General features: G+C 35.9%; 1 protein-coding gene across 8 annotated transcripts in view; it reads left to right on the top strand.

The window, feature by feature from the left end:
• The window catches only part of LOC111048904 (glycoprotein-N-acetylgalactosamine 3-beta-galactosyltransferase 1), a 45,431-nt gene extending 18,738 nt beyond the window's left edge, over nucleotides 1–26,693 (top strand). For 7 of the 8 annotated variants that reach the window (XM_039441024.1, XM_039441019.1, XM_039441025.1 and 4 more), the window contains 8 exons: nucleotides 2,446–2,581; nucleotides 5,275–5,417; nucleotides 6,797–6,952; nucleotides 8,960–9,098; nucleotides 10,400–10,518; nucleotides 17,265–17,369; nucleotides 21,579–21,736; nucleotides 23,806–26,693. In XM_039441024.1, coding sequence (XP_039296958.1) covers nucleotides 2,446–2,581; nucleotides 5,275–5,417; nucleotides 6,797–6,952; nucleotides 8,960–9,098; nucleotides 10,400–10,518; nucleotides 17,265–17,369; nucleotides 21,579–21,736; nucleotides 23,806–24,021 — 1,172 coding nt within the window. In that variant the 3' untranslated portion in view covers nucleotides 24,022–26,693. The remainder of the gene's footprint in view (nucleotides 1–2,445; nucleotides 2,582–5,274; nucleotides 5,418–6,796; nucleotides 6,953–8,959; nucleotides 9,099–10,399; nucleotides 10,519–17,264; nucleotides 17,370–21,578; nucleotides 21,737–23,805) is intronic. The other variant, XM_039441022.1, reaches the window with a different exon arrangement.
• Nucleotides 26,694–27,517: the final 824 nt, after the last annotated feature.

Here is a 27,517-nt window from a genome sequence, read left to right as displayed (position 1 = left end):
TGAATAATTACCACAATATCAACTTCTCAACTACACAAAAAGTGAAACTCTGTATGTAACATTGCTCTTGGAAAATCAAAGATTTTCGAGTAAACTTGAAAGTTGAAAGTTGAAAACTCAAATAATTGTGATTTCACCGAATATATTATCTTTGATCCAGTACTTTGCTATTTGTGATCCAATTCTGTTCAACTGGAAACAAAATTGTGTAGAATTTCAAACTCTATATTTTTATCTCTGAACAATTTTCTTGAAAACTGAGTGTTTCCTAGTAAACTTGAATTAAATGTTGGAAATTTACTGATATGTCTTATAGAAAATATCTATGATCCATCATAGATCTGCTGTTTGTGAACCGATTTTGCTCAACCATATATCAAATTGTGCGCAATTCCAAGATCTGTTTTTCTTATCCTTATGAATTTTCTTGAAAAATTGACTGTATCCGAGAAAACTTGAATTAAAGTTGGAAATTTACTAATGTCTTACAGAAAATATCTTTGATCCGTCATAAATCTGCTGTTTGTGAAACGATTTTGCTCAACCATATATAAAATTGTGCACAATTCCAAGATCTGTTTTTCTTATAGTTATGAATTTTCTTGAAAAATTCACTGTATCCGAGAAAACTTGAATTAAAGTTGGAAATTTACTGATAGGTCTTACAGAAAATATCTTTGATCCATCATAAATCTGCTGTTTGTGAAACGATTTTATTCATTCACATCACAAATTCTTGTGCAGAATTTCAAGATCTGTGAGGCTGGTACTCTCTAATACTGTGCCGTTCTTACTCTCATCCAGCCAAAACAGTAATAATACACAGTAGTCGACAGTAATAGGCTGAGTTGGAACACAAAATCGACCACTATTGTCAGGTCCACGTTATAATGGCAGTGGAGAAAGATAGGAGAACAACGTTGCCGATCCTCTGTCTTGTCAATGACTTCTATAGACGGTAGCTGATACAGGTTTATTGATGTAATATTAACTGTTCATTCTCGTTTAAAATAATCAATTATGTTTTATTAAGCAAGTAATTATATTTTCCAATGATTTCATAATGAATTTTTATAATTAAGATGAAATATTTTGGTAATACATTGTTAAAAGACGATCTGGCAACAGAACAAAGCAAGAAAGAGATAGCGCTATCCGCTTTGTTGAATGGTAGACAAGGATAGCAATACCAATGTTGATCGAATACTGCCATTATAACGTAATATAAACTCTGTCCTCTAGGAGAAAAGGAAATAGATTTGCTTCAAAACTCTTATCTTATCTTCGTTTCAAGTTGGTGTAGTGACATATTATTACTGTTCAAACCGTCATCTATTACTACTGAATGGGTAGCATTTAGGTCATTTATGAGAAATGAAGTAAATGTCTCTTCACGTTGAAGAGACTATTTTATTTAATAGTTGACAGTATTAAAAACTTTTTTTTGCGACTATTAGTAAGTCAGTAATATAAATTTCAAGGTGATGTGAAGCTTCAATATTATTTCATTTTCAAAGTTGTAGTGATAATTCACGGAAAGTCCCTGTAAAATATTTATATTTTCAACACTGTGGTGTATTTGTCACTATAGTGAGGTCCACGTTATTATGGCAGTGTTTGTTTAGCAATGGTATTGCTATCCTTGTCTATCATTCAACAAAGCGGATAGCACTATCCCTTTCTCGCTTTGCTCTGTTGCCGGATTGTTTTTTTAACAATGTAGAAATATAATTAATTAACAAAATATTCTAATATAATAATCATTGAAAAATATAATTTCTTGCTTGATAAAATATAATTGATTATTTTAAACGAGAATGAACAGTTAATATTACATCAATAAACCGGTATCAGTTACCCTCCATAGAAGGCATTGACAAGACTGAGGATCGGCAACGTTGTTCTGCTATTTTTCTCCACTGTCATTATAAAGTGGACCTCACCATAGCAACAAAGAGAAAATAAAGCATAAGAAGATATGCCATGATTTGTAGAATTTTTTCAAAATTTGGAAGTTTTGTATCAAATTATTGTGTTGTGTATCAAGTTGAGATGATACTGTATCATATTGTTGTGATACTGTACCATTTTTTGTGATACTAGAGAGGAAAGATAGCATAAGAAGATATGCCATTGTTTCTATAGTTCATTCAAAGTTTGGTATCAAATTATAGTGTTGTGTATCAAGTTGAGATGATACTGTATCATATTGTTGTGATACTGTACCATTTTTTGTGATACTAGAGAGAAAAGATAGCATAAGAAGATATGCCATTGTTTCTATAATTCATTCAAAGTTTTGTATCAAATTATGGTGTTGTGTATCAAGTTGAGATGATACTGTATCATATTGTGGTGATACCGTATCACATGTAGTGATATTTGTTGTATCACTATTTTATCTTAATTTCAACTATTTTTTTCATGTTTTTTTGTGTGTTTCAGGCCCCTCAAGACAGGTGGTAGGTCGGACTTTTGTGACCACTTTGGCAATAGGAATAGTTTTCGGTTTTACGTTTGCCTATGTCTTGCTATCAACGGCCACCTATCATATTGGCAATATGGGTTTCTACTCGCAAAGGTTAGTTCAACTATATTGCATTAATTAAATAAAAAGACTAAGAAATTGTCGAAACCCACAGATTTTATTTATACTTAGAAAGACCGGTTTCGGTTGTCAATGTCTGATAAACTAAAACTAAATACAAGAGCAACAGAATTTATACCAGTAGGCGAGTACGGCTCAACGTTAGTAGACAGAAGGTTGATCACTCACAGGTGAAAGATTCGAAGTGGTGGGGGAAACGCCAGCGTGACGTCACGTGTAGTAAAAAAGTGATAGAGAAACCACACTGAGCATACAGTTTATTCACTGTATCTTCAAATACATCGTCGTTTAATCCCCTCAAGATTGACCTAGAACTTAAAAATTCTCCATACTTATAGCGATTGAATCACTGATTCTAATGATGTTGTTAAATACTTCAAGTTCATTCAACTTATATGAATAAAGTTAAGTTGAAAGTTTTTCAAGAATCTAAAAACGTGACACGAAAAAGTTAATAAGCTGGAAAAGCGTTAGTAGACAACGTTATACTATCATAATTTCAGATTAACCCATAAAAAATCTTGATAAACCAATGCATTGCAATAATCCGATAAACCGATCCCAATGAATCCGAAAAATGTCATTCATATAAATGCACTGAAAATATGCTAGTATTGAGCACATGTTCTACGAGAATCAAAATATCTCATCCCCGAATTTCACAAGCTGATGTATAGCCAAACTACAAAATATAAACACGACCTAGAAGATGAAGAAACCTTAAGGATTTGAATGGGAAGGTTGGGGGGTGGTGTTTTTGCTTTTATATGGCAAAATACTTGTATTATTCAAATGTTTTGATAATTATTGTAAAGCAGAAACAGAAATCTTGCATGTCAGAAAATGTTTGTGTTATATAAATTTGACTATACGTCACCGTATGATTCTCAAGAATGCGATATTCTGCCTACTCTGTACTACAGCCTACGTCACGACTGCAGTTCCCCCACTCCAATTGCATTTCAACTAAAATACCATAGATGAGTGACCAACCTTCTGTCTACAAACTTTGAGTACGGCTATCACCAGAATAAACTAGTATAAATTCTTACTAGTATAAATTAGCCTACCCGTATTATAGGTTAGACCTACTCGTACCGGTATAAATAATATTGAAAGGTTATTTCAGAATTAATCCATTGAAATTAGTCTACTTATTTTTAAATAGGATTTCTATTTTTCTATCATTTTTAAAGGAAATTGGAATAGAATACCTACCAAATAACTCAATTTCTGTTGTTTTGAAAATCTGATTGTTGTATCACACAGCTTTTTAAATTAGCCGCCATTTCAGGTTTGTATAAAAGTAAAAATCTGATCTCAGTCATGAAATCGAATTTTTGAATCAAATTAAGAAATAGTTATTTGTGCAACTAGTGCGCAAAGTGTCAGTTTGCTGCACCGAAAGAAATGTTTACGCCCGAGCCGTAGGCGAGGGGCGGAATGGTTTGTTGAGTGCAGCAGAGGAACTTTGCGCACGTATTTCTCATTAAGTTTTTCCTACAGTTACCATTGAATATGAAAAGTGGGTAATTATGGGTAAAATTGCCTGAAATGCATCAAATGTTTTTCTGTGTAATTTTATTATTGATAAAAACCTTAATTTATTGTCAAATTGAATAAAAATGTTGTCCTTGGTTATAATATATAATGAATAATAATTAGCGCGTTGTGCTTGGTTGCACCTCTGCTCACTATAGCAGCCACAGCAGTCACTGTTACCAACTTCATTTTGATTTTGCTGCACTGTTGCTCCATATAACCTACTAAGTATTTTGCGTTGCCATGTTGCAAATCTGGAGTGCAGAAAAATTTTTCCCGCACTAGAGCGGAAAAGTGATTCTTTGCGTTCTGTAATCAGAGCAGCAATGGCCACTTTTCAACGTAACTGTAGGAAAATATATTTTCTTGATCAATTTGACATTAAATTGATTATTTTATCAAGGAAATGATAATTATTATTAGATTAAATCTAATGGGATGAATTGAGTAACAGCTGTGTACACTCAGTGGCAAAGTGGAGAGACTCGGCATCGTTTTTCTCCTATCTTTCTTCACTGCCATTATAACGTGGACTTCAGTATAGGAAACATACTCGACTGTAAAGAAAACATATGATTTTATTACAGTATAGTATGCTGTAATGAAAATCATATGTTTATTTGTTCTACAATCAGCTGTTTACCGGCTTGATTTCATGGATGTAAAACAGCTGAAATTGAATGACTATGACAAAAATAAATAATCTAATTTAATCTTTGTTTCCTCTTAGTGCTTCTTATTCTATTTTTCTTTCTCTTCTATTGTGTTTCTTTATTCTCTCATCTTTTGGTAGAGAGTTAGTGGGGAGGATATTTTTAATATTCTTTCCGAAGAATGGACATTGATATGTCCAAAGCTCCGCCAAATTATGTAGATGCATAACAATATGATTATTATCTATAGTTATTATATTACAAATTGCTTTTTCATATCATATACAGTTCAATAATTATTTTCTTAGTCTATATTATGTAAATTCATCTATAATGTTGCTGTATTGTAAGCTATTGTATATGAGTGTATAAGCCAGTATATATTGTAATCTACATAAATAAAGTACTCAATCAATCAATCAATCTTTGTGCTCCTCATTGTATTCCGTTTTCTCTCTCTGTGTTGGGCAGAAGTGAGGAGAAACGACATCACCATCACGATCCTCACTCGGCCAGCGACGCGGAGGATGAGGAGGGAGATGAAGAGGGTGTGGGAGGAGGAGGGGTGTACGGAGACGTGGGTGCTCATTCCGATGACGAGGAGTTCCATAAAGGTAGGTGGTAACTGCCGGATCTGGTGTCTACTCTTTTCAAAGCTTCTTTATAACTTATGAGGAGAATTCACAATGTTGTATCAGCTAGCTAAAGTGCTATTTGATAACTCTGGATTGTGAACGCCCTATCTAAAACCAGCTGCTACTAGTAGTTCTGTGAACAGTAGACCTCGCGCTCAGTAAGTTACATTGTCCATGTTTTCTCAAAATTAATAAATAATTTTTCAATTATTAGTGATTTGAGTGTAATATTTTTGTTTTCTATCCAGTTTCTCAACCTTCAAAATTTTTAGTTTCTGCTGTTTTTGAGTGAAAAAGGACTAAATTTCAGAAAAGTGGAATCATGAACTCATTTCGCACTTTTAAAATATTATCTAAATTTGGGAGAGAAATAGTACAAGAGTATCCTTAGTTTTTCTCTCCCAATCAGTGATTTCTTGTAAAAATTAGAATATTAAAATAAATACAAATGAAAATAAATAAATACATTTATCAATTCTAAATGTCTAGAAAAAAACCTAATTAAACATAGAGCTTTCTGTCCTATCGTACCGTGACGTGTCGTCCCGGAATGTGAGTGTGAGCGCTGTTATCAGGTCTGGCTGCCGTCGATACGCCAATCCAATCAACCCATCAGAGAACATTCTGTGTTGTCGTGTTGGCGAAAAATCGGTGTGTTGAAATTAACAAAATAAACTACCATAATGCTGATTTCCTACAAACTTCATTCCTCACTTTTCATGATTTTAGATATCAATTTATTTTCAATAATATTTGTTGCAATTTTGATCATCAGATTAAAAAAGAAAAAGGTAAAAAAAAATGTTTTCTATCAATAACTCCAACCTCTAAACTAGAATCATGGCCTCAGCTTTTGTAAAGACAAAGTTAGTAGACAACTGTCTACTAACGTTAATGGAAAGATGCATTTCCAAGATGTTCAATGTTTTTGAACGGGTAGTATTATCGTCCACTAGACAGCTGATTTATGATGAATAATTCTAAAGTCTGATTTTTACGGTAATATTGACATTCAAAGGAGACTCCTTTTCCTTTTGTATTATCCTTAAAATGCAAAATTTCAAAAAACCGTATGTATACGTCGCGACGCGAAATTCAAAAACGAACATACCTGTCAAATTTCATGTAAATCTATTGCTGCGTTTCGCTGAAAATGCGGAACATAAATATAAACAAAAATATAAACATAAAGAGAAATGCAAAACCGTCGACTTAAATCTTAGACCTCACTTCACTCGGTCAAAAAATCGGTAAATACACAGTCGACTTAAATTCTTGTGTCATCACAGCGGAACGCTTCAAGTGAAAATTTTCTTATCATGGTACATGTAATCATTTACGATATTGTGTATCATCAGGAGTGGACGACAGCGTTGCCAGGTCGTTGTTTGAGCGTGTTCGGGTCGTCTGCTGGGTGATGACGTCACCGAAAAACCACCAGAAAAAGGCTCGACACGTGAAGGCCACGTGGGGCAAACGATGTAACACACTGCTGTTCATGAGCTCTGAAAATGGTAAGCACCGAAGTTTTATCAATTTTTATCTAACTTTCAAATGAATTAGTGATTGTTGCTTTGTGGAGTGAAATGTGTAGAGTTACATGGGAGTTTTCACACTGACAATAGGTGCTGTGTAGGATAAAATGTGTGGAGTCACATGAGAGTGTTCACACTGCAATAGTTGCTGTGTAGGATAAAATGTGTAGAGCTACATGGGAGTGTTTACTCTGGCAATAGTTGCTGTGTAGTATAAAATGTGTGTAGTTATATGGAAGTGTTCAACACTGGCAATAGTTGTTGTTTAGGATAGAATGTGTCAAGTTACATGCGAGTATTCACACTGGAAATAATTGCTTTGTAGGATAAAATGTGTGGAGTTACATGCGAGTGTTCACACCGACAATAATTGCTTTGTAGGATAAAATGTGTGGAGTTACTTGCGAGTTTTCACACTGGCAATAGTTGCCAGTGTATGCATAGTTGCCACAATAAAATATGTGGAGTTACGTGGGAGTATTTACACTGGCAATAGTTGCTGTGTAGGATTTAGGCTCAACTCACACTTAGGTGACTCAGGTGGAGAAGTGACTGGACTCTAGTGGAGAGCATGTGTTTCCAAATGGTGACACTCAGACCAGTCGATTCCAGTCTCCGCGACTATCACCATTTGGAAACAAATGCTGCAGCGAGAAGAGGCTAGAGTCGCAGTCTCTTCTCGGCATGAGTCGCGTAAGTGTGAGTTGAGCCTAAATGTGTAGAGTTCTATGGGGGCTTTCACAATTTTGGGTTGGAATGAATCTCTCAGAAAGTAGGTAGTGTAGATATCCTTGTCTATCATTCGACAAAGCAGATAGCGCTATCCTCTACCACCTCCGCACTGTTCTCAGATCGTTTTTAACAATGTAGAGATTAATTAACAAATTACAAGGTACGCTAAAGAAACTTACTTATTTGAAAAAAATCCTGCGCGGTGAATTGGTCGCGTAGAGTGGCAGGAGGGGGCGCATCTAGAGGGGGAAGTTCTCAAGTTTATCCTCCCTCAAGTAATTAGCCATCATGCTCTGGTCTAGAAAGCAGCGGGCCTTCGCAGTTGAGAGCTTCTTTTCTAATGGTCGATCACTTGTTGTTGCTACACAACGTGCCTTCCGCGCTCGATTTGAAATTCCTCCCCACAGACTCATTCCTGGCCGTAATTCGATTCTGTCGTGGGTTAACTCATTTCAGGAGTGTGGAAGTGTTGCTGAACCCAGAAATGAAATTCAACGAACCATCAGAGCTCCAGAAAATATCGAAAGAGTGAGGCAGTCAGTTGTGCGTTCTCCCCGGCGTTCGGCTGCAAACTCGCAGCTGCTATGGCAATTTCTGACTCAACTGTTCGACGAATTTTCCATGAAGACCTTCAACTTCATCCCTATAAATTGGCTGTTGTTCCTGAATTGACTGAACGCGATTTTGTTGCCCGTCAAAATACATGTGATTCGCTGATTGACAACCTGCCTGAAGACGCGGTCATTTTTTTCAGTGACGAGGCTCATTTCCACATGCGTTTCCTCAATGCGATTTTTTTATGGGGTTATTTGAAATCGCTGGTTTATGTTGATCGACCACGGACCATAGCACACCTCAAGAACAACATTCGCGACGCCATTGCCAACACACCGATTGGTATACTGCAACGAGTGATGGATACAAATTTCAAAAATCGACTTCATCAGTGTATGCGCAATGGGAGTCGCCATTGATCTGATGACATTTTCAAGACTTTTTGAAAAAAAATTGGGATATTGTATACTAATATAAAAAAAGATTCAAACAATAACTAAAGTACTTTCGTTTTTATTGACCTTCCAAATAAGTAAGTTTCTCTGGCACACCTTGTACTTTATTTCAATCATGAAAATTTATTATCTTATAGTGATCTCTGGTCCTATCATTCCCACTGACTTTATAACGTGAATTTCGCTATACAGTAGTTGAAAACTTTAGATGTTTTAGATTATTTTGAAAGTGAAATTGTTTCAGATACTTCACTGCCATCTATAGCTCTCCCAGTGGAGGAAGGCCGTGAAAATTTGTGGGCTAAAACTAAGGAGGCCTTCAAGTATGTCTACAAGCACCACCTGGAAACAGCTGATTGGGTTCTCAAGGCCGACGATGATACGTGAGTAGTTCGGAGCCCACCTAAACATACAGTCCGGGTCCTGTAGCTTTGGCTATCGGCGGAGGGCCACTAGCCTAAAATACTACCCGTTCAAAATCATAGAACATTTTTGAAAATTATTTTTCCATAAGCAACGGATGCTCTTTTGTATCATCTCAAAAGCAACGTGTTGCATCCGAAAAGATACACAAGGAGCTTTAATGTATCTTTCCATAAGAAACAGATGTACTTTTGTATCTTTCCAAAAGCAACGTGCTGCATCTGAATAGATACACAAGGAGCTTTATTGTATCTTTCCATAAGAAACAGATGCTCTTTTGTATCTTCTCAAAAGCAACTTGTTTCATCCAAATAGATACACAAGGAGCTTTAATGTATCTTTCCTCAAGAAACTGATCCTCTTTTGTATCTTCTCAAAAGCAACGTGTTGCATCCGAAGAGGCACATAAGGAGCTTTAATGTATCTGTTGCCATAACCAACAGCTGTCCTTTTGTATCTTCTCAAAAGCAACTTGTTGCATCCGAAGAGATATACAAGGAGCTTTAATGTATCTTTCCATAAGCAACAGATGCTCTTTTGTAACTTCTCAAAAGCAACGTGTTGCATCCGAAGAGGTACATAAGGAGCTTTAATGTATCTGTTGCCATAACCAACAGATGTTCTTTTGTATCTTCTCAAAAGCAACGTGCTTAATTTCACGAGAACCAATCAGAGATATTTAAAAAATAATGAAATATTTCTTCTATGTTTGATTTTGAAGCATCTAAATTTGAAAATCTACTTTGTGAAAATACTCGAGGACTGAAAATGTTGTGAAGTGAGCAACTACAAGACTTAACCTATTTGGGACTATGTGTATCCTTATCTAAATTTGAGGGAGGAATAGCACAAGGTTACCTTATTATTCCTCTCCCTATCATTTTGATAATGTACTTATTGTATAAATGAATAAAGAATGAAGAGAAGGCTGTTTTGAAAAGACGGCTTCTCTGATTGGTTCTCTTGGAATTAATCACTGTTAAAATTTAACCGGCTTTTGTGCAATCAGCACATAGACTGGCTATGTATGTGGCGAATCATGAAATGATTGCCATCTGTGATGCTTTCAACCGGCATAGTTTGTTTATCACTTGTAACAGTTTATTTCAATATTTATCCAGAGTTCAATTTTGTCATTCCAACATTAAAAGATATTTTATCATTCATCTAGTTTCGTTTAATCAATTTCAACATAGGAAATCAACAAATTAAATTCCTATAATACAACATTATATTTTGGTATATGTTTGCATGTTTTCAGGTATGTAATTGTGGAAAATCTAAGATTTATGTTAGCTGAGCATAATGCCTCGGAGCCTATGTACTTTGGCTGTCGATTCAGGCCCTATGTGAAACAGGGATATATGAGTGGTGGAGCAGGTGAGATATTTATCTATTTATTTATACATGGTGACACAGAATAACGGGAACTTTCAAAAACGCCATAAAACATTAGTGGGAAGGACAAAAATGATTTTTCCTCCACCTCCTGTCTAAAGTGCTTACTTTACTCCCTAAAACATAATACTAAAGTGTCACTTTTTCGCTCTCGGGAGGAAAAACAGGAAAACTTCCTAGAGTGTAAAAGTAACTCCATTTAAATAGCATCTCTATTTTAAAAACGTACATTTGAAATAGGTTAGAAGGTCTAATCTCAGATGAGGAAGCATATAGAGTAGTCAGTCATTAAACCAACTAAATTCAATGACTCAACCAGACATTTGATCAATATATGAAATTTATGGTTGTATGCTAAAATTATTACAAACTTCATATCACTATACTAAAAAAATGTATACATTTATTTTATTCCATGTTATTCAAAATACCAGCCAACGAATATTCCTCATTAACTAATCAAATTTGAAACGGGATCTTCATCATAGCTGTAGTTGTGGCGGCCATTGTTGTTACAACTTTTACCGACAAACAACAGCGCATAGCGCTGTCGGCGGAGAACTGTGATTACAAGCCAGCTGTTTCTGTTTACTTTTTAGATTATGTTGGAACACACATTGTTTGGTCACGTAAGTTTCTAAAAATTATTTTATTTGCAGTTTTTATAAAAATGTAGGTGGAAGAAAAATGTTGTGTATATCACGAGTGAAAAATGTTTTTTCTCCCTCAGGAAAATTGTTGCCCTCGGCTTCGCCTCGGGCTTCAAACTTTTCCCTCAGGAAGAAAAAACAGTACTTTTCAATCTAGATATACAAATAACAACTATTATTCAAACTAATGTAAAGTTCAAGACTTGCCATTTGAGAATTATTAATACCATCTATCACTTTTTGACAATTACTTCTTCAAGATGGCTTCCTCCTGCACGAATACAATCTTGAAATCTGTGTTGAGATTCCTGAACAATTGCTGCAACATTTCAGCTGGGATATTGTTAATTTCATTTTGAATTGTCTGTTATAATTCAACCTTAGACCAGTTATTGGTCAAGTTGTGAAAACGTTTGGTTTGAGATAGCTCCACAAACAGAGAATCGCTGGTGGACATATCATGGGACCAGGAGACGCATGTTGCAGCGATCAATGAGGAATCGTCAACACAGATTTCAAGAGTGTATTCGTGCAGGAGGAAGCCATCTTAAAGAAGTAATTGTCAAAAAGTGATAAATGTTATAATTAATTCTTGAATTGCAAGTCTTGAACTTCACATTAGTTTGAATAATAGTATATTTCGCACCTAGGGCCGAAAATGAGACTTTTCCGGCACGAAATCGGTTTTCAAGTCCGAGGCCGTAGGCCGAAGGACTAGAAAAGATTGAGAGCCGGAAAAACAATTTTGCCCATGATGAGAACGTTATTTTTCGCCACACAGAAAAATAAACAATATAAATATGAGAATAATTGTTTATTAGGCACTTTCGAAAGCAAAACAGGAAGGTCATAGCTCTAGCAAATCTGAGGTAATCTGAATATTAGGAAATTGTCCAAGTATTTTTATTTTTTATTCTGATTTGTCTAAATAACCTAAAAGATTTTGTTCAATTATGTAAGAGGTTGAGTTTATACATTTTATTCTTCCAAATGACAATAAGATGATATTATTATAAATGTTTTGATTCTTGAATAATAAACACAAATAATGAAGTTTTTTGATCAGCTGTTTTAGCACACTTGAAATTTGGCCAATCTGAATGTCAACGTCAACAATGCTTGTTGTAATTGACTTCGGAAGTTTAGGTTAGAAGTTCTATCCTACTCTGAAAATCGAAATTGAGTAGTTTATAATATATATCTTATCTGTATTTTATTCATCCAAATAAAATGATGTATCTTATTGCAGAATACTTATTCAATTCTAGAAGCATAAACTGATTCCGTTTCATAAACCATTTTGTAAACACGTTCACATCAAATCAGAATCAGCTGACTTCAAGGTTATTTTACAGCCCTAGGGCCGTAAAACTTTTACCGGCCTGGTCAGAAAAAAATCATTTTCGGCCTCCATATGAAGCACGAAAACCAGCTCATTACATCCAAGTGGGGCGAAAAATCATTTTTGCCCTTCCCACTAATGTTTTATGGCGTTTTTAAAAGTTCCCGTTATTCTGTGTCACGCTGTATTTAGATTCACGTTACGTTAGTGGAAATGTTTATTATCAATCCGTTGATTAGTTTGACAGGGCTGCTTGAATATTAAAATTCACTTGTAAATCTTTCATCAGTTTTCTAGCTTATCATTTGCAGATAATGCTGTGAAGAAGAAAGATAATTAAAGAATCCCAGTCCTTGTCTATGATTCGACAAAGCAGATAGCGAACGTATCAAATCATAGTGTTGTGTATCAAGTTGAGATGATACTGTATCATACTGTGTGATATGCCATGGTAGAGGACCGTTATGTTGTAAAAATAATGTGAGTGTTAACTGAAGCCGATAGTCCTAGTAGTTGTTTTTGGTGAAGCTATGTGACGCTGGTAGTCTCTCATACTGTGCCCTTCTTACACTCTTACACTCCCAACAACACACTAATAATAGACAGTGTATAGGGTGTCTATGTTGCAAATGTGAGTGTTAACTGAAGCCGATAGTCCTAGTAGTTGTTTTTGGTGAAGCTATGTGACGCTGGTAGTCTCTCATACTGTGCCCTTCTTACACTCTCACACTCCCAACAACACACTAATAATAGACAGTGTATAGGGTGTCTATGTTGCAAATGTGAGTGTTAACTGAAGCCCATAGTCCTAGTAGTTGTTATTGGTGAAGCTATGTGAGGCTGGTAGTCTCTCATACTGTGCCCTTCTTACACTCTTACACTCCCAACAACACACTAATAATAGACAGTGTATAGGTGTCTATGTTGGAACACACATGTTTTGGTCACGTAAGTTTCTAAAAATTATTTTATTTGCAGTTTTTATAAAAATGTAGGTGGAAGAAAAATGTTGTGTATATCACGAGTGAAAAATGTTTTTTCTCCCTCAGGAAAATTGTTGCCCTCGGCTTCGCCTCGGGCTTCAAACTTTTCCCTCAGGAAGAAAAAACAGTACTTTTCAATCTAGATATACAAATAACAACTATTATTCAAACTAATGTAAAGTTCAAGACTTGCCATTTGAGAATTATTAATACCATCTATCGCTTTTTGACAATTACTTCTTCAAGATGGCTTCCACCTGCACGAATACAATCTTGAAATCTGTGTTGAGATTCCTGAACAATTGCTGCAACATTTCAGCTGGGATATTGTTAATTTCATTTTGAATTGTCTGTTATAATTCAACCTTAGACCAGTTATTGGTCAAGTTGTGAAAACGTTTGGTTTGAGATAGCTCCACAAACAGAGAATCGCTGGTGGACATATCATGGGACCAGGAGACGCATGTTGCAGCGATCAATGAGGAATCGTCAACACAGATTTCAAGAGTGTATTCGTGCAGGAGGAAGCCATCTTAAAGAAGTAATTGTCAAAAAGTGATAAATGTTATAATTAATTCTTGAATTGCAAGTCTTGAACTTCACATTAGTTTGAATAATAGTATATTTCGCACCTAGGGCCGAAAATGAGACTTTTCCGGCACGAAATCGGTTTTCAAGTCCGAGGCCGTAGGCCGAAGGACTAGAAAAGATTGAGAGCCGGAAAAACAATTTTGCCCATGATGAGAACGTTATTTTTCGCCACACAGAAAAATAAACAATATAAATATGAGAATAATTGTTTATTAGGCACTTTCGAAAGCAAAACAGGAAGGTCATAGCTCTAGCAAATCTGAGGTAATCTGAATATTAGGAAATTGTCCAAGTATTTTTATTTTTTATTCTGATTTGTCTAAATAACCTAAAAGATTTTGTTCAATTATGTAAGAGGTTGAGTTTATACATTTTATTCTTCCAAATGACAATAAGATGATATTATTATAAATGTTTTGATTCTTGAATAATAAACACAAATAATGAAGTTTTTTGATCAGCTGTTTTAGCACACTTGAAATTTGGCCAATCTGAATGTCAACGTCAACAATGCTTGTTGTAATTGACTTCGGAAGTTTAGGTTAGAAGTTCTATCCTACTCTGAAAATCGAAATTGAGTAGTTTATAATATATATCTTATCTGTATTTTATTCATCCAAATAAAATGATGTATCTTATTGCAGAATACTTATTCAATTCTAGAAGCATAAACTGATTCCGTTTCATAAACCATTTTGTAAACACGTTCACATCAAATCAGAATCAGCTGACTTCAAGGTTATTTTACAGCCCTAGGGCCGTAAAACTTTTACCGGCCTGGTCAGAAAAAAATCATTTTCGGCCTCCATATGAAGCACGAAAACCAGCTCATTACATCCAAGTGGGGCGAAAAATCATTTTTGCCCTTCCCACTAATGTTTTATGGCGTTTTTAAAAGTTCCCGTTATTCTGTGTCACGCTGTATTTAGATTCACGTTACGTTAGTGGAAATGTTTATTATCAATCCGTTGATTAGTTTGACAGGGCTGCTTGAATATTAAAATTCACTTGTAAATCTTTCATCAGTTTTCTAGCTTATCATTTGCAGATAATGCTGTGAAGAAGAAAGATAATTAAAGAATCCCAGTCCTTGTCTATGATTCGACAAAGCAGATAGCGAACGTATCAAATCATAGTGTTGTGTATCAAGTTGAGATGATACTGTATCATACTGTGTGATATGCCATGGTAGAGGACCGTTATGTTGTAAAAATAATGTGAGTGTTAACTGAAGCCGATAGTCCTAGTAGTTGTTTTTGGTGAAGCTATGTGACGCTGGTAGTCTCTCATACTGTGCCCTTCTTACACTCTTACACTCCCAACAACACACTAATAATAGACAGTGTATAGGGTGTCTATGTTGCAAATGTGAGTGTTAACTGAAGCCGATAGTCCTAGTAGTTGTTTTTGGTGAAGCTATGTGACGCTGGTAGTCTCTCATACTGTGCCCTTCTTACACTCTTACACTCCCAACAACACACTAATAATAGACAGTGTATAGGGTGTCTATGTTGCAAATGTGAGTGTTAACTGAAGCCGATAGTCCTAGTAGTTGTTTTTGGTGAAGCTATGTGACGCTGGTAGTCTCTCATACTGTGCCCTTCTTACACTCTTACACTCCCAACAACACACTAATAATAGACAGTAGTCGACATTAATCGGAGCATTTTAGTATTTAATTAATTAGATCCATAAAAGGGATCACTAAAGTGAAACCCACTGGGACACGTCAAGAAAAAATAAAAACAGCTGCCCTAAAGGTGCATTTTCGTTTGTGCGTAAATTTCTGCAGTCGACAACGGCAAGCATTGTTGACATTCATATTGTCCAAATTCCAGGTGTGCTAAAACAGTTGATCAAATATATTTCCATTATTTGTTTCTATTATTCAATAATAAAAACATTTCTAATAATATCAACATATTGTCATTTAAAAGTATAAACTCAACCTCCCCCATTAAAACATAATTGAAGATAATATTTTAGGTTATTTAGACAAATTGAATTCTACCCAATGTGAGATCCTCATCCTGTCGTGGTCGACGAAGACATTTACGCACAAACGAAACCCCAGCTTTAGGCAGAAATCAAATAAGAAAATAGGTACTCACCACACTGCTCTCCAACATAAAGAACTAACGGAGTGAGTATAGAGGGTGATCCGTCAGTAGGCTCTTCCGAGTCCCTCGAAACCGCACAGCAGGCAGATTCCTGGCCAACAGAGGCAGCCTGTTATAGAGGCTGATAGACATATATGGGCCAGACCAGTCCGGGTTCTGCTCAGCCTCTGGTAGGGTACATCCAGCCGGAGAAGAAATTTGCAACATAAACGACATTTACCATGGGATATATTCTTAAGCTGCGAACACATATTCGCGCTTCCAACCAGCACCGAGCACGCTGCTCCCTCGTACCGCCCTTGTACCGCCCTCGTACCACCATCGAACCACAGTCGCACCGCCCATGCACCCATCATGAACGTTATGGAAGATGTTAGATCTTCTCGCGTTCCCCGGTCGAACCACTGTTGCTCGCCGGTCGATCATCAATCGCTCTGCTGGAGTGACGTTCGGTTGCGGAGCAGAGCGACAGTCTGTACGCACCTTTATATGCGTCTTTATGATTAGTAGATATTAGCCATTTTTTCATTAACTAAATCTAAATAGGGTGTCTGATTTAGGTAATAAATTGTAAATTTATTTAAGGGCTAACTTCCTCCTATTAAACTAATCTAAGGCTTAAACCTAAGGAATATTTTCAACTTTGAATCTTTTCTCTATAGCATCACCACAATATGATACAGTATCATCTTAGCTTGATACACAACACCATAATTTGATGCAAAACTTCCATACTTTGAATGAATTCTCTACAAACCATGGCATATCTACTCATGCTATCTTTTCTCTATGCCTCTATTCAATTGAATGAAGATAAAAATGAGGAGTAAGAAGGAGATGAGAGGACAACAAAAAACAAAAGAAGAAGAAGAATATATACTATGGGATAATATCTTATGTTTTTTTAGGGCTACTTTTGTGAGTGTACCACACCAGATTTTTAAATAATTTAAAAAGGGTACTTAGATTTATATATTTTTTATATCTTCTTATGCTATGTTTTCTCCAGGATTTTTCATAAATTTTGTTGCAATTTTTGCAGGTTATGTACTGAGTAGAGAAGCTGTGCGGAGATTGGTCGAGGATGGACTCACGAATCCGAAAAAATGTCGAAAAGATGCTGGTGGTGCCGAGGACGTTGAAATTGGTAATATTTTTCTAAATTAATCGAATAAAATGTATCGCTTTCTTCTGAATTTCTTTATCAAATTGGTATTTTTCATTGCATTAAGCAAGAAATTAGTCAACTTTAAGGCTCAACTATAGAGGAACAATAGGTGACGTCGCGGAGACTGGAGTCGACTGGTCTGAGTGTCACCATTTGAAAACACATGCTCTCCACTAGAGTCCAATCTCTTCTCCACCTGAGTCGCCTAAGTGTCAGTTGAGCCATAGAGAAACAATAGCATATGTAGATATCCCATGATATAGGCCGTTTATATCGCAACTTTTACTGTTTTCTCAAGCCGATAGTCCACGTAGTTCTTTCCCGTGAAGCTGTTTGACGCTGGTAGTCTCTCATATTGGTAGAGAGTTAGTGGGGAGGATATTTAAAAAATAAAAACAGCTGCCCTAAAGGTGCATTTTCGTTTGTGCGTAAATTTCTGCAGTCGACAACGGCAAGCATTGTTGACATTCATATTGTCCAAATTCCAGGTGTGCTAAAACAGTTGATCAAATATATTTCCATTATTTGTTTCTATTATTCAATAATAAAAACATTTCTAATAATATCAACATATTGTCATTTAAAAGTATAAACTCAACCTCCCCCATTAAAACATAATTGAAGATAATATTTTTGGTTATTTAGACAAATTGAATTCTACCCAATGTGAGATCCTCATCCTGTCGTGGTCGACGAAGGCATTTACGCACAAACGAAACCCCAGCTTTAGGCAGAAATCAAATAAGAAAATAGGTACTCACCACACTGCTCTCCAACATAAAGAACTAACGGAGTGAGTATAGAGGGTGATCCGTCAGTAGGCTCTTCCGAGTCCCTCGAAACCGCACAGCAGGCAGATTCCTGGCCAACAGAGGCAGCCTGTTATAGAGGCTGATAGACATATATGGGCCAGACCAGTCCGGGTTCTGCTCAGCCTCTGGTAGGGTACATCCAGCCGGAGAAGAAATTTGCAACATAAACGACATTTACCATGGGATATATTCTTAAGCTGCGAACACATATTCGCGCTTCCAACCAGCACCGAGCACGCTGCTCCCTCGTACCGCCCTTGTACCGCCCTCGTACCACCATCGAACCACAGTCGCACCGCCCATGCACCCATCATGAACGTTATGGAAGATGTTAGATCTTCTCGCGTTCCCCGGTCGAACCACTGTTGCTCGCCGGTCGATCATCAATCGCTCTGCTGGAGTGACGTTCGGTTGCGGAGCAGAGCGACAGTCTGTACGCACCTTTATATGCGTCTTTATGATTAGTAGATATTAGCCATTTTTTCATTAACTAAAATCTAAATAGGGTGTCTGATTTAGGTAATAAATTGTAAATTTATTTAAGGGCTAACTTCCTCCTATTAAACTAATCTAAGGCTTAAACCTAAGGAATATTTTCAACTTTGAATCTTTTCTCTATAGCATCACCACAATATGATACAGTATCATCTTAGCTTGATACACAACACCATAATTTGATGCAAAACTTCCATACTTTGAATGAATTCTCTACAAACCATGGCATATCTACTCATGCTATCTTTTCTCTATGCCTCTATTCAATTGAATGAAGATAAAAATGAGGAGTAAGAAGGAGATGAGAGGACAACAAAAAACAAAAGAAGAAGAAGAATATATACTATGGGATAATATCTTATGTTTTTTTAGGGCTACTTTTGTGAGTGTACCACACCAGATTTTTAAATAATTTAAAAAGGGTACTTAGATTTATATATTTTTTTATATCTTCTTATGCTATGTTTTCTCCAGGATTTTTCATAAATTTTGTTGCAATTTTTGCAGGTTATGTACTGAGTAGAGAAGCTGTGCGGAGATTGGTCGAGGATGGACTCACGAATCCGAAAAAATGTCGAAAAGATCCTGGTGGTGCCGAGGACGTTGAAATTGGTGAATATTTTTCTAAATTAATCGAATAAAATTTATCGCTTTCTTCTGAATTTCTTTATCAAATTGGTATTTTTCATTGCATTAAGCAAGAAATTAGTCAACTTTAAGGCTCAACTATAGAGGAACAATAGGTGACGTCGCGGAGACTAGAGTCGACTGGTCTGAGTGTCACCATTTGGAAACACATGCTCTCCACTAGAGTCCAGTCTCTTCTCCACCTCAGTCGCCTAAGTGTCAGTTGAGCCATAGAGAAACAATAGCATAAGTAGATATCCCATGATATAGGCCGTTTATATCGCAACTTTTACTGTTATCTCAAGCCGATAGTCCACGTAGTTCTTTCCCGTGAAGCTGTTTGACGCTGGTAGTCTCTCATATTGGTAGAGAGTTAGTGGGGAGGATATTTTTAATATTCTTTCCGAAGAATGGACATTGATATGTCCAAAGCTCCGCCAATTTATGTAGATGCATAACAATATGATTATTATCTATAGTTATTATATTACAAATTGTTTTTTCATATCATATACAGTTCAATAATTATTTATTATTTAATATTTAATATTTAATATTTAATATTTAATATTTAATATTTATTATTATAATTATGTAAATTCATCTATAATTTTGCTGTATTGTAAGCTATTGTATATAAGTTTATAAGCCAGTATATATTGTAATCTACATAAATAAAGTACTCAATCAATCAATCAATATTGTGCCGTTCATACACTTTTACCCGTTCAAAACAGTAAAAATCGACAGTAATCGGCTTGAGATAACAGTAAAAGTTGCGACATAAACGGCCTATACCATGGGATATCTACTTATGCTATTGTTTCTCTATGGCTCAACTCACACTTAGGCGACTCAGGTGGAGAAGAGACTGGAGTCTAGTGGAGAGCATGTGTTTCCAAATGGTGACACTCAGACCAGTCGACTCTAGTCTCCGCGACGTCACCATTTGGAAACACATGCTCTCCACTAGAGGCCAGTCTCTTCTCCACCTGAGTCGCGTAAGTGTGAGTTGAGCCTTATTGAATGATTCATTCATTGAGGCCAGATTTCACCGGAAATTACGTTTTTCCAGGGTTCTTACCCCTAATTGTACAAAATACGTAAGGCTTGGCTTTGTATAAAATGAGCGCTGCTATCCAGAGATTGTCAGTTTGGTGTAAGGGTGAGCATTCCTGACCGGCAGGTAGGAGGTACCGGGTTCGATTTCCGTGCTGATAAATAAGTTTTGAATAGTAGCGTTCATAGAATTTCCATCCAGCTGTTTACCCTGTTGTCAATATTTGCAGTAGCAGAAGTCTTCGGGGTGATTTACAGCATTCAATTGTGATTTTCGTTTAATAATAATTATTAGTCAACTAGCTGGCCCGGCGAACTTTGTACCACCAAATAGATTAATGCATCGCATAACAAATTTTAGCTGGATGCACACCTGAAGAGGCGCGATGTGACATTTTATTTTTATAGATAATTTTCCAACTATAATAATAATAATATCGAGTGACCTGGCTGGCTCAGATCTAGTGTCAGAGTTTTCAGGTCGCAACTGATCAATTTCAGGGCCTCTGACATGACCTAAAGACTACTTTTTAGGCAGCCGGGACCTACGGCTTAACGTGTCCATCCGAAACACGGGAGTGGCCCGAGATAAATATCTTGCCCGGGCCGGGATTTGAACCCGGGCCTCTGAATCACAAAGCCAGCATCTGATCCACTCGGCTACGGCCACTCCACAAAAAATAAATAATTTACTGAAAATCAATTAATTCTGAACACCGAAGACAGCACAAATATTCGAAACAAAGCAATGTGTTTAGAGCATATCAGTCTTTAACCTGAGGCCGCACTGCTGGATGGTTACACACACAACAGTCATTTTGTTTTTAGTCGGGGCGTTTAGAATAAAATACATGGGCGGTTATGGAGCAGCACACACTCTTGTCTACTATGGCTGTTGTATGACGCAATTATTATAACAGCTGATTTTTCTTTCTGTCTTTGGCCAGCTCACAAAAATCTTATCCCATAAGGATTACATGTAAACTTTGAAGGACCGTAGGAAAGAGTCCTGAAGTCGGATCATAAATTTGAAAGGCCATAAACCTGGTCCTGAACATAACGAACACAACTAAAAAAAAATCATCAAATTCGGTGCACACATGAAAAGTTATTGAATGTCAATATTTGAGGCTCGATTTTTATTTATATAGATTTGAATTTCTCAGTTCTTTATCTCTGTTTTTTTCCTATCTAGGCAAGTGTTTAGAGAGAGTGAAAGTGCTTGCAATGGACTCTAGAGACTCGATGGCGAGGGGACGATTCTTCCCGTTCATTCCCGAACACCATCTGATCCCTGGCCACTCGGATCCCGACTTCTGGTACTGGAAATACATCTACTATCCCAGTCCTGAGGTAGGAATAGTTATTTGTGCAACTAGTGCGCAAAGTAACAGTTTGCTGCACCGAAAGAAACGTTTACGCCCGAGCCGTAGGCGAGGGCGGAATGGTTTGTTGAGTGCAGCAGAGGAACTTTGCGCACGTATTTCACATTAAATTTTTCCTACAGTTACCATTGAATATGAAAAGTGGGTAATTATGGGTAAAATTGCCTGAAATGCATCAAATGTTTTTCTGTGTAATTTTATTATTGATAAAAACCTTAATTTATTGTCAAAATTGAATAAAAATGTTGTCCTTGGTTATAATATATAATAGTAATAATTAGCGCGTTGTGCTTGGTTGCACCTCTGCTCACTATAGCAGCCACAGCAGTCACTGTTACCAACTTCATTTTGATTTTGCTGCACTGTTGCTCCATATAACCTACTAAGTATTTTGCGTTGCCATGTTGCAAATCTGGAGTTCAGAAAAAATTTTCCCGCAATAGAACGGAAAAGTGATTCTTTGCGTTCTGTAATCAGTGCAGCAATGGCCACTTTTCAAGGTATATGTAGGAAAAAATATTTGTATTACAAATTACATGAGTAATCTATTGGTAATATCATAGAGAAGAGATACCATAAGATGATTTCCCATGGTTTGTAGAATTCATTCAAAGTTTGCAAGTTTTTGTATCAAATTATGGTGTTGTGTATCAAGTTGAGATGATACTGTATCATATTGTGTTGATACTGTATTGAGAATAGCGTAGCCGATTTTCTGCCTTGCCACTGCCTTCTGGATAGCTGATACCAGCATATCTGGTGTAATATTAACTGTTCAAAATAATCAATTACATTATATTTATTATTATAATTACATTTACATTTATTTCATTCCTTAATCACAACATCAAATTAATGATTGGGATAGAATCAACAGGATAAACCCAAAACTGTTCCTCTCCCTAATTTTGATAAAAATAGTCCAAATGAGGTTATGAAAACACTTTTATAAAGATCACAAAAATTTACAGTCCAAATATACATTATACTAATTTATATATATATATATATAATATATATATATATATATATATATATATATATATATATTCATTAATAAAATATATTTCTTAATGATGTAATTGTAAATTTTAATAATTTACAATAAATCTTGTAATAAGTTAGTAAATTTCAATAACTGACAGTAAATATTTTGTTAGTTGATTATAATTTGACATTGTTAAAAATCGATATGGCAATATTGCTGAGCTAGAAAATAGAATCGTTATCTGCTTTGTCTGCAGATAGACAAGGATAGCAACACCAATGTTAATCATTATTGAATGAAAAAGACTAAGAAATTGTCAAAAAACCACTGATTTATTGATAATTATAAAATTTCTTAGTCTTTTTCATTCAATATGAATAATTACCAAAATATCAACTTCTCAACTACACAAAAAGTTAATCATTATAACGTGGACCTCACTATAGAACAAGAACAACCACAACATGATAAATTGTGTCAACACAATATTATGATACATGTAACAATTCAAACACCCCGCTCTCATAGGATATTAATTATTAGAATAGCGGAGTCATCACTCAGGCCACCAAATTGGACTTTTGTACTGGTGAGCTGAGAGAATGATGACCGCGTAGAGGCGAAACTAGAGGGAGAACGTTCCGAGACGCGCTAGAGGAAGGTTGTGCGTGAGATAGTGAGATGTAGTTTTTAGTAATGTGATTGAGCAGTGATTATGTTTAGAGAGAGAGTATAGATGTTTGTTATGGGATTTTTTCAATAGAGTGAGATTGTTTTGGTGAATTTGCGTATTTATTTAATAATATATCCTATAAAAGTAGCAGAGCCCAGGACCCTAAAAACCTGGTGGTGGCAACGCTACTGGAGAGCACTGTCATGCTCGCCACGCACAGTATTACCACACATGATACAGTATCATCTCAACATGATACACAACACCATAATTTGATACAAAACTATCAAACTTGATACACGACCACACTATATTTACAGATTCTTAATTACTATCCTTTCAGTCTGTTTATAAATTTTCTTTTTTTATTTTTCAGGGTTTGGAGTGCTGTTCAGATCATGCCATATCGTTTCACTATGTCTCACCCAATATGATGTATGTCATGGAGTATCTCATTTACCATTTGCGACCCTATGGTATCACACACACCTACCAGAATCCGCGAACAACGCCGCCATATTTGATTTCAAACAACAACAGCAACATTTCTGCAACATCAGCTGATTCACAACAACAGCCGAATGGCCGGTAGCTGGATGACAACAATTTGGGAAACCAGCTGTTTCCCAAGGACAAACAGAGGACAACATATTGAAAAATAATCATTTTCTCAAGGTCAAATAGAGGTGGAAACTAATTTGAAGAATCAGCTGTTTCTCAAGGTCAAAAAGATGACAACTTCTCAAGTTCAAATAGAAGGTGGAAATGTATTTGAAGAATCAGCTGTTTCCCAAGGTTGAATAATGATTTTGGAGGTTATGTGCGCAGTGAATGAAGACCAGCTGTGGTTCAAGGACAATGTGAAAAGGTGGGTTATTGGAAGATTTATTACTACATCAATTTTGAGGTTATGTATTGGTCAAGTTTATGAATGTTATTGTTGAAGATTTCCAGATGCTTCATTGTGGTTGACAGTTTTTGGAGGTTATTTAGAGGTTAAGAGTCAAGTTCAAGGTCATTTGAAGATTCCCAGATCAGCGGTTTTTTGAAACATGTGTGTTTGGAACAGCTGTTTCATGTGGAAGACAGTCTTTGTAGGTTATTTAGAGTTTAAGAGTCAAGGTCAATACCATTTGAAGATTCCCAGATCAGCTGTTTTTTGGAACATGGGTGTTTGGAACAGCTGTTTCATGTGGAAGACAAATTTTGTAGGTTAATTAGAGGTTGAGAGTCAAGTTCAATACCATTTGAAGATTCCCAGATCAGCTGTTTTTTGGAACATGGGTGTTTGGAACAGCTGTTTCATGTGGAAGACAAATTTTGTAGGTTAATTAGAGGTTGAGAGTCAAGTTCAATACCATTTGAAGATTCCCAGATCAGCGGCTTTTTGGAACATGGGTATTTGGAACAGCTGTTTCATGTAGAAGACCTTAGACCAGTTATAGAAAAGACACGCTGGGAAGTCTAGCCTCTAAAGCCAACATCTACTGCCATATCGCCTCATCGTGATGTCATAATCGGATTGAAAACTTTCAGATTGTATCATATTTCAGAAGGATGTAAATTATTATTCATTAAAATGGTGAACTTCCACTGAAATAGACTCAATCTGCTATGGAAAACAATGTAAACAAACTCTACAGAAAAGTTTTCTATCTGATGCTGACGTCACGATTTGGAGATATGGCAGTAGATGTTGGCTTCATCGACTTTCAGTATGAATATACAATAGACCGTGTCTATTCTATAACTGGTCTAAGTAGAAGACAGTCTTTGTAGGTTATTTGGAGTTGAAGAGTCAAGGTCTATACTATTTGAAGATTCCCAGATCAGCTGTTTTTTGGAAAATGTGTGTTTAAAGTTTATATAAGAGTCAGGAGCCCAAGTTTATTTCAGTGTGGGGTTATTCTTGGATCATATCTGTGTTGTGTGTTCTAGTGTTGTTCTTTTTCTTTTTTGGTGGATTGTTTTTTTAATTATGTAGAGGGGTCAAACCAAGGTCATAGATTATGTTCTAAAGAAGACGTTATTCTGCTTTTTGAAGATTGATTTAAATGAAGACAGAGGAAGACAGCCTATGTGAAGTAGTAAAGGAAGAAGAAGAAGATGATGATGATGATGATGATCACGAAGAAGAGAAGAGGAGAAGATGCAGACTTTTTTGAAGATTGATTTATAAAGAAGAAGAAGAAGAAAATGAAAATGTAGAAGAAGATGAAAGGAAAAGATAGGGAAGAAAAAGAAGACAACAAAAAAGTAGAAGAAAAGAAGGAAAAGAAGAAATCTTCAAAATGCAATACATTCTGACTGACCAATCTTATAACCATAGATTAATTCGTTGCTATTTAATTTCTAGATTGTTATAACGTTTCCAGCTACCCAAAGACATTGATCATTTCAAACTGATCAAATAATGAATTGTCTGACGATTTTTTTATTATAAAATTGATGCTAATCCAAAGAATATTTGTAGTAGTCTCAAGGCCGGGTTTCTAGGACACTGATTGAATCTAATGATCATTAAATCTACTGGTAGAGTTTTTTCAAGTAATAAAAACATTTAGTGTGACAGAAGACCACCTGTTATCCAAGGCTTCAACTTTCTGCTTTCTGAACATAATTTGTTGTATTTGTCTCCAATATTTCCAATGTAATGCAATTTAAATTGGTAGGAGCGGTATCTACATCGGTTGATTCTGATACTCTTTCGTTTCGTTTTTAAGGGAATCTGTTATATTTGGCCAGTTCATTTTCTTATAGCAGTTTTGATCTGAGTTGTTAGTTTTTGAATCGCTTGAATTGATATTGAGGCATGTGAGGTATTATGATGTCTGTATTCAGTATCGAAGAGTAAGCAAAGCAGTTTTTTGGAAGTGAGATGGAAAAATGAACTATACAGGTTGTGGGACGAGTTGCTTTTCAATGCATGCTAAAAACCCATTTTCATATAAAGGTGCGTACAGATATACGCGCCGCGAACATGAGCAATTCACTTTTAATCAGCTGATTGGGCCTTTATCTTTATTTTTACAGAAACGGTAAGATACAGTTATAGAAAGCTTGGCATTAGCTGATTAAAAGTGAATTGCTCATGTTCGCGCCGCGTAAATCTGTACGCACCTTAAGATATCCAGGTAACGCTCTTCTTGTAAATTGGGGTTTAGAATTATTTATTCATCATTTTCGTGTTGTGCCCTCGACCAGAGACATTATTGATCTGAAATCTGAAACAAATTTTACTATCGTCAATCTAAATCTTATCGTCAATCGTGTGTTGTCTTTTCGGTCTCAAAATTTTAAAGTTTTTTTCAAAATTTGGAATTTTCTAATTAATTGTGATTGATTTAATTTAATTTAGAATTATTTTTTTAGTTTAAAAATGGGTTTTGAGTGTTTTGAATTGTAAATTGAGTGTGTAATTGAAGAATGTTAAGTGACACATAACCTAGCTACATTTGGACTGTTGTATAAATTAGAATTGAAACCGTTTTGGGCTCATAAGCCTGTGGTACTTTTCTGTTAGTTATGTAACTCTGAATGATTAAAATGATTAAATAAAAATGTCTGCTTTCTCGTAGATTACTAGTGTTGAAGAACCATGGTCTTGTAATAACAACTCTCGAAATCAACTTAAGGACAAAGAAACAGACTACAGTCCAAAACCTCTTTTCATCCCAATTTCCTAAAATAAATTGTCCAAATAAAGGTTATGTGCGATTAATCTTTTCAATTCTTCACTAACTTTCACATTGAAACAAAACACAAACACTTGAAACAATTAATTTTGAATTTAGAAAGATTAAGATCCGAATTGATATCAAAATTCCTTCTACTTGGCACTCAGAACTGTAAAATAAATATTAATTTCAATGTCGCAATTTATATCACCGGCAACGATTTTCAAGCTCCTTCGATTCGGCGCCACAGTGCTGAATAAGTCCTCCAGTCCGTTGTTAAAAACTGATAGTGATGAAGACTGGCTGGGATAAATTAAGTACAGGAGGCCATCTTGTTCTCCTTGATCATAGTCCTCGCCTTGTTGATAAGGATGCACGTTTCTTGCGTTGAATATTCATTCAGGTAGATCA

The sequence above is a fragment of the Nilaparvata lugens genome, chromosome 14, assembly GCF_014356525.2.
Source record: "Nilaparvata lugens isolate BPH chromosome 14, ASM1435652v1, whole genome shotgun sequence".
Taxonomy (NCBI): Eukaryota; Metazoa; Arthropoda; class Insecta; order Hemiptera; family Delphacidae; genus Nilaparvata; species Nilaparvata lugens.
Note: the sequence above shows the minus strand (reverse complement) of the source record. Positions and strands in the feature narration are given on the sequence as shown.